The 13,120-nt window shown below is 36.3% G+C and overlaps 2 protein-coding genes across 4 annotated transcripts in view; both read right to left on the bottom strand.

Moving 5' to 3' along the window:
- Positions 1–2,792, bottom strand: part of slco2a1 (solute carrier organic anion transporter family, member 2A1) — a 32,629-nt gene extending 29,837 nt beyond the window's left edge. For both annotated transcript variants that reach the window (XM_088913951.1, XM_088913952.1), the window contains exon 1: positions 2,591–2,792. In XM_088913951.1, coding sequence (XP_088770077.1) covers positions 2,591–2,659 — 69 coding nt within the window. In that variant the 5' untranslated portion in view covers positions 2,660–2,792. The remainder of the gene's footprint in view (positions 1–2,590) is intronic.
- A 5,854-nt stretch (positions 2,793–8,646) lies between these two features.
- The window catches only part of ryk (receptor like tyrosine kinase), a 69,781-nt gene continuing 65,307 nt past the window's right edge, over positions 8,647–13,120 (bottom strand). For both annotated transcript variants that reach the window (XM_088913968.1, XM_088913969.1), the window contains one exon: positions 8,647–12,239. In XM_088913968.1, the coding sequence (XP_088770094.1) occupies positions 12,128–12,239 (112 nt within the window). In that variant the 3' untranslated portion in view covers positions 8,647–12,127. The remainder of the gene's footprint in view (positions 12,240–13,120) is intronic.

Here is a 13,120-nt window from a genome sequence, read left to right as displayed (position 1 = left end):
CCTATAGTGCAAAATACAGTAGTAAGGATTTGGAAGTTAGTGATGACGTTGTACAGGTGTTAGTTATTATAGTTTTGATCTTTCTGTTGTATGGCATATATAAATGTATAACAAGTGCAATTTTGCATTCAGATAGTTAAGACAGATAATTGTTTCAAGAGCCAAGTAATTATTATACTGTATAATTTATTATTCCAAGTATGCAAAAGGTGACATGCTGCCTCTTATCCATGCTCATCTACTAGTACAGTTTCAGTACCAGGACTGACCTTTACAAAGCTGGGTTTTGCATGAAATATGTTGATTCTGTATCGGTGTACCATTTAGGGCAGTAGTGCCTAACCCTGGTCCTAGGAGACCAGTGTGTCAGCAAATTTTCATTCCTGCTCAGCACTAAATCTCCAATGCATATTTATGCCTTTAATTGGTCCGCTTGCTTGTTCAGAGTTTGGTTAACTTGATTTTGCTCTCAGTCCTGAGTTTCAGAAAAACTTCAAGGGTACTGTATCCAACATCTTCTGAATACAGAACTTTAGATAACTCAACTTCCATGCCTTAATACCAATTAAACAGCTATTAAGATGTGATCAGTTAATGATGAACAGGGATAGGTGGAAACATGCCCCGTACTGTAAATTCCTTCTGTAAGCATTACTAAACTGTTTCAAAACACTTAGGCCATAAAAATTATTAGTATGGATGTGGTCTGAAAGAAATCAGAACAAGTGATAAATTCCCTAAAATCTTGTATTTTCCTATCTATCTTTAGAGATTTTGAGTACTATACACCATGTTTAATTGTACTGGGGACAATCATAAACCTAAGGTATACACGTTAGTATTATAACTCAACATTTGAGATCTGAGAAATCTTCAAATCAAATTCATCAGTCATTAGTTTTCGGTCTCTAATGACGGGCACCTTGAAGTAGGGGATGTGATCATTCTTTTTGAGAACAGAGGGGAATACCCACATGCTAACAGCTGCACTGTGCACTACAACTCCTTGTCAAACTTAGAGCATGATGCTTAATTACTATAGAGGTACATCCTGGTACCACGCATTCCAGTGTTTGCTCAGACGTGCCTCAGTAACCTGGCACAGAAGTACAGCGTATGAAATTTTAGCTGTTTTGAGAACATCTGGATTTTCTTTAAGACACTGTTCTAAATTATGAATTAAGGTGTGCAAATCATCATTGCAGGTTATGAATATAATTTAGTGCCACTGTATACATGTCTGTTGGTTAGTGTGAAGACTACTGTACTATAAATGCAACAAATGCTCTTGGTTCCAATTCTTATTTGTTGTTCATTTAGTGCCTCTCAGTATATATACTGTATATATAAAGCCTGGCTTTCAAGAAGCGTTTTTGAAAATGTTTTTAAGGGAAAGAGGAGGTCGCTCACCCCCTCCACACCTCCGTGGTTGTAAGGCCAGTAGCAGTGAACATGAAATTGAACCATTTTAATTTACTATACAACATCTAAAGATAGAGCAATAATTATTAGACTGAAAGACCAATAACTGATTCCAAGTCGCATCGTTTTAAATGTTGGTTTGCATTATAAGGAGTTTTCATCAGTGCGTCGTTACTTCTTAGCCTGTCCAACCTGTTGAACAGCATTGACAAGAGACCACTAAAATATTTGTCTCGTTCAATCCTACCGAGCTAGATTTTCGGTAAACTGAGCTGAATATACAGCAGATAACACACTTGTAACATCACCTTGTAAACTACGTAGGCATGTTAATTGCAACTGCCTTCAACATTTCGAGACTTAAAGGAAATGTGACTTGCTTAACTAACGAGTGTGACATTCATCAGAGGAGACACATTTTCCCCAAGGTGAAATCCCCTTCACTGACTCTAAGAGAACACACGTGAGGTTACATAATTGATTTCTGTATGTGTATGATTACCAAACGTGATTTTTCCAATCAGCAATTATAATGCAATTTTATTTATAAGCACTTTTCTGCAACGCGTATACCCAAATCACAAGCTACAATTCCATTGGAAGAATGACCTAACATTTGCAAAATATCTATACATTAATAGTAAGAGAACAGGACACGAATGATGTATTACATGCATTTTGTGACGAGAGAATAGTATTAAAATGACTTTATCCCTTGGACAAAGTTGTGAGTTAAATACATAAATGTAGCAAGGAAAATAACCTTTTCATTTATTGTGAAGAAGGATTTTTTAAATAATATAATTTATATTTAGAGTAATATAAATGTTTAATTTCATAAATGTAAATCCCTTTCCAAAGAGAAGCATGGCTAAATAATGGATATCAGGTGAATAAAGTTCTATCCCTATGGAGAGAGAGTTAACAAATTAATAGTTCTTGCTTTACGGTTTTAAGGAAGCATAATAAAAAAAATCATGTACAGTTAAGTGGACAAAATCTAATAAAGGGTGTATTTGACACTTCACCCAAGAAAGAATACTACATTTTAAAAATTCCAAATAACAATTCAATAATCTTTGCATTCTTAAGTAAAAAAAAAACGTTCTTTCGAAATCATTAATATTAATTTAACAATAATGCTAAAATAAATATATAATAAAAGTACCTTAATGTTGCAAAATAAAGAGGCACTTTTGGCTTGGGGTTTCTTCGTTTCCTTAAGATGCATTTCCATTTTGTGACCCCCTCCGCGGAAACAAAACAAATTTCCCTCGTTTGCTGAATTTCAGGCAGTTTCTGGTGACTAGTTACAACTCGGGAGATGACAGCGTGTTTCTCTGGACTCCTGTTATCTTACTCGGTGTTTTATGCGTTTCTGTGATGTAATGCTGACTCTGCCCACAAACCTTCAACTCCGCTGCATATCCACGCTTTTTAATGTTTTGAATATCACTCACAGAGACTTTGACACGTTTTGAAACTACAGATGCTACGTTTCGAGAATTTACGTAGTATTTGATGTTTTTGTTAATAGCACCTCCAAGTATCTTACTCATTGCATGGAATTTGTGAATGAAGAAATGGTCTTAAGTATTATACCTCGAAATTGGCACTAGCACCAATCTTATCTCCATGGGATGAAACCATTTAACTTATCGATATGGGTGTGGTGTAGCTGGCTGCTCTTGACGGTGAAAACGTCCTCCTTAAAAAATAAAGTTGCCAGTTATAGACGCCAGTTTATGCGTATGGGAGGTGAAAGTATTATCTAGCAAATTTTCCCTCCGATTTCCATTTCAGAGTGTTGTACTAAGAGTGTGATGGCGGAAACCTGCCCATTAAATAACCAACATTAATACAGCGTTTAATCAGTGCTGAAATTCATTTAAAATGTGATGTTGCAGAGGGACTGAAAGATGATTTTGAAATTGGAAAAGGCTTTGTAGAAATCAGCATCACAATAGGTGAAATTATCTGTATCTGGGCACAAATGAAGTCAATTTAACGAGAAAATACTTTTCGTTGAAGATTTTGAAGAGCATAGTTTATGCGTAGGCGCTAAGATTACCTCCTTGATAATTTACAGATGATTCTATTTACGTCAGAAATTGAGCATCATTTGGACGCTTGACTAGTTTTACCACAATCACCTATGCAAACAAGTCGTATACTGTACTATGGTTAGCTTCCAAATAACTAGGCCCACGGAAGGCGATGAGAGTAATTTAAACAGTGATTAAATGTTAATTACTGTAACAGAAAATATGAGTCACGAGGATTTAGATAATATTCCAGATGTTGGCATTTTCATGTCATTAAATATTGAAGTTAAAATATACGTTAACAATACAGACTGTCCGTATAATATGTCTAGAAAACACCTTGCATCGATAACATTGATTCAGGTACTCAAAATAATGGTTTTACTACAAAAATAAAATATAGGTTCTGCTTTACTGCAAAATACAGCGTCCTTTAATCAACGACAACACCCGATGGTGTAGTCCTGCATGGCAAACGCCGTCTCGCCTTGACTCTGAACTGCAGAAGTAATGTTGTAAAGATCCGATTACAAAATGTAGCTCTGAACTGCAGTGGAGTCACTGTGTGGAGTGCTCCCCCTGCTGTCACCGTCCATGTTTGCTTTTATTGGACCATCGTTCCACGTGCCGATAATTGCTGTCAGGCACTGTTCCATTTCTTGGCCACACCGTAAAAGAAATTAAGGCCACAGTGGAGAACATCTCCGAAGGGCTTAAGGGCAAATTCCAGGTATTTACAACCTGCTATTAAATAAAATGTCTATTAGGCTGATATTGTTTTATGTGCAGAAAACAATTGGTCCAATAATTCATAAAAGAAGTATATGTCATATTTGCTTTTTGCAAAAAAAAACAAACAAACAAGTGTTTGCCTGCAATCTCTTCTAGTGTTTTGACTAGGAGCTCACCGAAAAACAAACTTAAAAGGGGGTTTTCATGTAAGCACTTACCTATGGGACTAACGTAAGGGAATTTTGTGTTATGAGGTATAAAATCCTTGTGCTTTTTACCAAATTTCTCAACATACGGTAAAGTGGTTGCTCTGGTTATCCATATTGTGAAGTAAAGGCTCATGTCTGGGGTGTTGTCAAGACGTGGTGAACTCTTTTGTGTCAGGTGGCTCTTTTGTGTCAGGGTATTATAGAATTGCCTGACCTGAGGGTAAGCATTGGTGTGGTTTCTATTCTGAATACAATTTAAAGCTGAGTAATATTGTTCTAAAAAAATAGCACGTACTTGTACAGGGGGGTGCAAAATTAATTGCTCTTTGTACAGGGAGTGTACTCCAGGGTTATGGGAACAACATAGCATAGTAAACAAGCCACCCAGAACACACCTCAGCAAACTAAATTTTCATTTCTTCAACATCACGATTGAAACAAAAAAAGAACACACTTTGTGATAAGAAAACAATTAACTAGTACTTTGTGTGCTCAGCTTCCCCTCTACCCGTGATTTGTGCTTCAAATGGTTGAAATCAGACTTTATGGTGCCGTTATCTGCACAGTAGATTGGTGGCACATAAGAAATGTATTAGTACCAAAGTGAAGGCAGTTGAACAATTTGTTTAGGACAGAAAAGAAACCCTCAAGTCTTGCTTTTGGAAGATGGCATTAGAAAAAAGGTCACAGAGCAGAAAAGTTAAGACTTCTTAAAATTGCTCAGATGTAAGTTTGGTTAGCCCAATTAAGAGGGGAGCACAGAAATAAGAAATGCTGAACAGTAGCTGATTGCTCTTTAAGCAATTTCAGCATTCAGTAGGCTCAACTAGCGATCACAATGTGGGCTTTATTTTTTTAAGTTGTGAGCAAGAAACTGTAGTATTATCTGATCAAATCTAGATAAAATGAGGGCTAACGTTTAAAATCTACTGGACAAACATGAATGTAAGTGTTCACTTCAATTTTAAATGACATTGTAACTATTAAAGTAAACAAAATTAGCCAACCTACAAGGGTTATAACTTCATTATACTGAAAAGCATTAATTATACAGTTGTCATAGGTTCCAATACTCATCTGTTGAGTTTTTAATGCCCTTCAGTATATATTACTGCACTGCATTTAGTCTACAGAATTCTGTGAGTGGTTATATACTTATCTAGTGTCTGTTAACAATAACCTCTGTAGAAGAGAGCTTTGATCATGTGAACCACAATTCACAGCTTCTGACTGTTGAAGGTTCTCAGTTCATCCAATATTCTCTGTCTTTATATCACTGACATCTTTAAACCTGTACAGTCTATTAAAATGGCCTTATTAAGCACATGATTAGGTAACAAGTAAAACCTTTGGCAGAATGATAACCGAGGAAGAATGTAGTCCTCTTAAAGTGAAGCTTTACACTATGAAGTTGTATACTGTGTTCAAAGTCAATTATCACAAAGTCTCAGCCTTCTCTGACTGCAGGCTTTTATGAGTCCATCATTATTCCAAAGTTCTAAGCGTGGAATTGAAACAAAGTCCACAAGAGCAAAGAACACACTTGGACACCCTGCAAGATGTGGGATCTAAAATCAGTACCTGGCAGTGACAATCTGTGTTAATTGCGCTTTACGATTTCATTAATGTGGCCAAGCACAAAAACTTACCTTCTCACTGCAGAATCACACTATTAAACAAATCAACATCCTAAGTATTGATCGTACTAATAAAATTGTATGTTGTTGCACCTATACGACACACCGGGGACAAAGGCCAAAAAAATAAAGATTCTTTGAAGTGGTTCCCACTAAATGCAATTATTCCTTTTTATTTACTCTAAACAAATTGTCTTCTTTCATGTACTATTTCCAGGCAGAGGTTTTTAGTTTTCCCATTATACCCACCAAATCACTCTCTCACTACCTAACATCTATTTCAAACAGCACGTTCTTTTTTTCCTCCCAAAGTACTTAGCTGGGTGGCAGTACACTTGTGATGAAGACAATTTACAAAATATTTCTTCTCATGGCAACGCATTATTTAAGAGTGCTGCAGTTGTCCCATTACCCCCAAAGGTTGCCCTCTTATTTGATTTCTGCCACTGCACAGGCAGAAATATTCCAGAAAGAAAGGAGAGAATGTTTCATTTCTCGTCATACATTTGTCCTGTCGCTCTTTTTTTGTTCTGCGTGGAATGATGCCTGACACATTAATTAACATGCCAGCAGCTCCTCTGAAGACAAGTCAAAACTTGTTTTTCACGAAACAGCTCGATGACATTCTCAGATCAACAGGGAAACAAATAGATAACTAAAAAGAGGTGAAAGGAAATTCTAGAATTGGTTCTGAAAATGAACACCAGCTTTACCACCTTATTAACTAAAAATCTGGTCTACTTTTATTAAATTTTATTTTACAAGAACAATGAATATAGTTTTTCTTGACCTTTGGGGGGGGGGGGGGGGTTTCTTGAACGAGACCCTTAATGTTCCTCTATGGGACGATCATGGAAACATGATTTCAAGGAATTGTCTGTAATTTTACAAAAACCTTTATGTTTTTAATTTCAACACGTGTAGCGGATCACCTTAACTCTCTCTTTTACATAATAACCTGCATTTGTAATGTACACTTCAGCTACAAACCTGTAATCAAGAGAGGCCTTCTAGCATATTGTTATAAGTGTAAAAAATGTCAAAAGGAGCAAAAAGAACTACTTTCAACAAGCAAGAGGGCAGGCAAAAACACATTCCTTTGCATTCCATCTGTCAGAAAGTCCTTCACCTTTTCCCTTCTTCACTTCAGCCTTCAGGATTTATAGAAGCTTTTCGTATTTAGAGGTATGCTTTCAAATCGCTCTGAAACATCAAAGAAAATTATTCACCGTACAGATCATTTGGCTAATTCTTTTTGTGTCCTGCTGTGCATTTCACGTACGTGAACTGAGCTGACCCGCATTCCATGTGGTTCAACAACAGTCCACTTCTGTCCCATCTATTCCACCATCCCCAGCTGCACGATCCTGAGGGTATGTTCTGTTCCTTGCTTGTGAAATTCTTGTTTTAAACCACACATTTCTCAATCGATAATCATCCATGTTACCTTCATATCATTAAGAAAATAACCAAAATCAAAACCAGAAATTTTTACACTACTATTTTAACTTGAGAGAGTGCACAAGAACTGAAATCAAAATGTAGAATTTGGTATATCTTTGGTGTCTTCTAAACCATTTCTAAAACACTTTGGAAAGGAATATATATATATATATTCTGGACCGAATTATACCTTTGGTGTCTTCTAAACCATTTCTAACAGGCTTCAAAAAGGAATATATATATATTTTCTGGATTGAATTACACTTTTTTTGATAGGATACAAATCAAATGACTGCAATGAAGGGAGAGGGACTGCCCTTGATTTGTAATAATTTCTTGCTGTAGAACTAAGACTTCAGGAATAGAGAAGTTATATTTCACTCACAAATTTCACAGAAACAGCAATGCAAATTTAAAAAAAGCATAAAAATTAAAAGTTTCACAGCTCCTCAGCCATTCAGGCTAAAAACCTCAAGCTCTAGCTGTAAGACTGCCGTGTGAAACTGTCTGAAACTTCTCTTTCCTGCAACGGGTCCATTCAAAATAATTTTGCTTTGTCATTTGGTTTCATAGATTAACTTTATGGGGGAAGTACAGTGTAATCAAGCTCATACAACTTATTAAAACATCCATATCTGAAAACTAACACTACAAAATTGTCACGGACGTCTAAAGGGACTAACTGTAGGGAGCAGGAGAGCGGAAAAAGACCCATATGCGTAGCAGCAGAACGGGCCCGGGCTCGTAGTGCAAAGAGTTCAGGAGTGCCGTATAGAAACCTATGCCCTCAGACCTGGTGCTAGGCGGGTCTCGGGACATCCGAACGTCAATGCTGAGCCCGGGCAGAGTGCAAGACCCAGAAATATATAGCCCAAGGGAAAGAGAGAGACCGGAAGGACAGCAGACCAGAAACTAGGGACAGGACAGAGAAGGAGCACCCTCTGGCTACAGAGGGCATGACAAAAATTAGATAGCATATCTAAAAACTAACACTACTTTGTACTGCAAAGCTAAATATTTTGCTTTCAAACCTTTAACCGAGAAGAAAGAGCTGTGAGACAAGTAATTAAGTGCTGCAAGAAAACCCAAATCCATCGTCAGTAACCAATGGCTGTTTAAAAATAATTTGAAGTCAACCATACTGTAGCAACGCAAATGTTACTTCTGTTTTCTTTATTGTCCTTTTCTTCTCCTTAATGTACACAGATCAATGAAAGTTGGCGACATCCCCCAAAAAAACAAAAGTACAAAGCATATCTTTTGCAAAATATATACAAAGTTCTGATTTACAATTTTTGTTTTCCTTTCAAAACCAATGCCGTACCGCTTAGCAGCAGATATATAAAAAGAATTTTGTATACTACACTCCTAGGGTGTCACTTCACATGGTCAGTGTCTGAAAAAGCTTGGATTTACAAATATTTACAGCTCTACAGCTGCAATACTGAATCACAGGGATGCCCTACTCTTAAGCCCTGAAGAATCTAAACATTAGCGTTTAAAAACACAGGAGTCTAAACAAATTGGAAAATCACCCCTCTGGATTAAATTTTTTAAAGGCACCTTTGTGAAACTTTGTGATAATCATAACATTTCCACTGTTCAAGCAACAGTGCCCACAGCCTTAATTTAATAAAATGTATTTATACCATCGCACAATTATACACCTGTATGTTTTGTGGCTTGTTCAGTATAGTAGGTAAAATACTAGGTGTTCAACTTAAAGAATATGACAAGCTGCTATTCTGAAAAAGTGGCATAAGATGTTCGGGTACTGTGATCTGAGGATTAAGTCCAGTGGTGTTAATTCTCTATTAGTAATTAAATTACCAAGAATGCATTTAAATTACAAGGCTTGGTAAGCAAAGGAATAATTCCATATGTAGAAACTGTAAGCATATTAGCACAAAGCCTAACAGCTCCTTGACTCATCTTTTTATTTGAACTAATGCAAGGCTTGAGAACCTGAAAGCATTCTTACAGCAACTACCATTTTTTAAACTTAAATAAATTACACATTTCTCACAGACCCATTTCTTACATTTTGCAATAATAGTAGCTGCTGTTAAAAAGAGGTAGAAAAAATAAAATGGAAGAAAGCTTGGGATACTTTGGGAAATATAATATTTTGCTAACATTCTGCAACATTAACACCCCACAATGTTTGCTTTTTCCTTAAGATACAGCACAATAAAATGTCTAACTTTTTATTACTCTAAAGCTAATCCTTCCTTATTCAGAATTCAGGTCATTATGAAATGAGATGCCATTAAATAAATGCATCATAGACTTGGAAAGACAAATGAGTGAACACAAGGCAATTTAAAAGTAGCTGACCAAGTGACATTCAAAAGAGGCAACTCGTTCCTAGGATCTGTCTTCAAAGTCTTAAAATTTGACTGTTCATATGTTAAATCTGATTTCCCAGCTATACTTAAAATGTTTCATTTGCTCTAGTACATTTTAAATAGATCTACAAATACTGTAGCTTAAACCAAAGTGTACAGAATCTGAAGAATGTTCCACTATAGTAAATTCTGAGATTTAACCTACTAGTTTTGAAGAACACAAATTAATCAGTTACTTGTAAACAGTCTAGATTAAAGCCAATAGGAAGATCAAATACACAGTGAAACAGTGACTTTTGCAACAATGATGCAATACCTCAAACTCAGTACTGAAACTCTCAAAAACACTTCTGCTTTTATTGTTTGTAATTTCAGGAAAAAAAACAAAGAATCTCAAACATTTAAATTACACAAATCAGTGAAGTTTTAAGATAAATTAGTCTTTTGTCCGCTTCTCCTGTTGAGAATTTAAAACTTTTCACCTTAAGGGTTAAAAATCACTAAAATAAAACTTGTATGGCAATATGTAGTTGCTGGCAAGCCCCTCTTAAAGCAGATTTTAACAGTTTGAAAGATTCTGATTTAGGGAGAAAATTGCCTGACCATTTAAGTTCCATATTAGAACAACCTACAAAGAGCAGGGAAAAAAAAAAAACATGAAAAAAAACAAAACAATAATCTTATCAGTCTCGTTGACCTCATTTCAGTTTTTTCCAGCTTTCAACTGATGTTAAGAGAGATCAAATGACTGACATCTGCAAAATTCTGTCATCTCTTTTCAAGCGTGCTCCCGATGACACGAGTATCAATAACACGTGGTTATAACGAACATTCAGAAGGAAGACAAACATCCAAGTCCTATCAATTACCTGCACCACCCTTCACATAAAAGACATCCGATGTTCACTCCTGAAGTTCGCTGCCCAGCATCTCTCCATCAAGTCCTTCTGTAGTAGCTCCTTGGCTAAGCTCACCCAGGGTGGTGATGGGAATCAACAACCTTGTCAATGTCACCAGTGTGACCAACCAAACTGAAGACAAAATCTGCTCATAGCATTTGCTTACTGTGTAACTCATAACTCTGGGGGGGCTTGTCCCAAGAAGAAAAAACACCAAAGTGTACCAAAACGCGGATTAAAAATATCTGAACACGTCTTGGCTCTTTCCTGTGTTCTGCATTAAAAAAAAAAAACACTGCCGAGAATAGTACAACATATTCAAATAGCAGCATTTGTTAAAGATATCATTATTATTTCACTATTTGTGCTACACATTCAATTTTCTGTTGTTCACCTTAAACGTAAAAAAACAAAAATGCTTCTGCAAAATGCCCCCTTTAAAATGACATAAAAATGTTAAGTAAACAACCTTTGTCTTTCTGATTGTGAAAGTCACATTTGAAGAATATTTTGATTGTGCAATGTTAACTTGCTTCACCGTGACACTATCTACAAACCAGCTTTGAGAAATGTTTGCAGGAACACTTTTTTTAAACTGGGAAAGTAACTGTAATATATCAACTTGGAGCAGGATATTCAACAGCCGAGAACTGATAACACCGGAAGACGGACAAAGAAACCCTCCTTTAAAAGTTGATCTGGATCTGCACTTGAGAAGGACCTTGAAAAAACATCTGTCATATCTCAGCCCTCTGGTCATTATGTTCTCTTGCATGAGAGCAGACATTTCATTGAAGACAGCCAACAAGTAAACTTCGATTTGACTTGTTTTCGCATTATTCTTTTTCACTCTTACAAATACCTCAAATCTAAAATATAAATAAACGTCAAACAAAATTAATTTAAAATATCTGCATTTATCCAAGGAGACATCAAAATTTATCAGGTTATGATATAAAAATGCTATTTGCAGTAGCTTTCTTGTACTCTGAGCACTGGTATCTTACAAACCTTTAAGTGTGCAATTAAACTTTTAGGTTGTCAAATCTGTTCAAGGTCCTGACCAAAATCAAGGAATACTTTCGCAGCACAGGAAAATAAACGTGACCTCTTAATAAAGTTTCTCAGTTGAGATTCCAATCAGCCGCAGGTTTTTCATGGGCTTTGTTCAGATCAAGGAAATACCAAACATTTCACTGAAATGAAATTTCAGGCAGAGGAAATGTACTGAGATTTCTGACACTACAAAAATTCAGAATATTTTACAACATTAAAAGCTGTCCACAAGTTTTTATATATATATAACAAGGCACAATTTTTTGGAAGATAACTTCCTTATGTGTAGTGCTGATCACCAGTTTTGCAGGCCTTGGTTGAGCCACAGGCTGGATTTCAGACATATGCCCCAAGAGCTGCATGGAACTCAGTGAGGCACTGTACCAGCTGCTGGAACTTAGGCCTATCCTCAGGATCAAGGGCCCAGCAACAGGCCATCACTGCAAATCTGAAACAGTAAAAAATATCACATCAGTATGTCAACCAATTTCCCACTCATGAAGATTTAATTAGTACAGTAACTGAATTAGCTACGTTAATAAGATGTTGAATTGATAAGCATCCCACAATTACAGGGAAAAATTAAATATTTGCCACAGAATTTAATATTTATTTTAAGATCTGCACCCATTACATTTGTTTCTGCAACCTCTCATGCTAACAAAACATTACATTATTCTTACACAATGATCTTCATTTTACTTGCATTGTATTAGCATTATTTTAAAAATGCTGCTTCCTTCCCTTTTGATCTCCCACTGATATGTGAAGGGTGTTTTTTAAGGTGACATTCTGTGTCATATTCAACATATAATGCAACTGTAGTTTAAATTTTATAATAATACAGGACACTGATAACCTTTAATGCTAAAAATCCACATAGTAGCCACTAGAGTTGTAAACTACAAGTTCCTTGTATTTTCTTTCAAATCTTTTTTGCACAAGATAACAAATGTCGTAGAACCAATATCCAAACCAAAAATATCTTGTCTTCTTTATTTAGAACCTCCTAGTTCAGCAAACGTATCACAAGACATGACATCAAACAAAAGCACAAACCTAATTCTGGCCTGAACTTACACGGACTTGAGATAAATCAGAACTTAAAAAGAGAAGGACACTGGAGTGGCTTAACCAGCAAATGGAACTGTTCAGAGTGGAGGCTAAAATAACAAGTAACAAGCTGACTGACTGATTCCTCAAGCAGCCACGTTACTCAACTCGCCGAGCACCTACAAGGGTTAGGGTGGGATTCGTCACCCTGGGCTCTGGGCTCCAGCAACCCTTTTAGCAGGCTGGCAGTGGACCTCTCCTCCAATTAGTGCTGAA

Source organism: Atractosteus spatula, chromosome 4 (genome assembly GCF_055471065.1).
Source record: "Atractosteus spatula isolate fAtrSpa1 chromosome 4, fAtrSpa1.hap1, whole genome shotgun sequence".
Taxonomy (NCBI): domain Eukaryota; kingdom Metazoa; phylum Chordata; class Actinopteri; order Semionotiformes; family Lepisosteidae; genus Atractosteus; species Atractosteus spatula.
The sequence above is the reverse complement of the archived record's forward strand: the minus strand, read 5'-3'. Positions and strand labels throughout refer to the sequence as shown.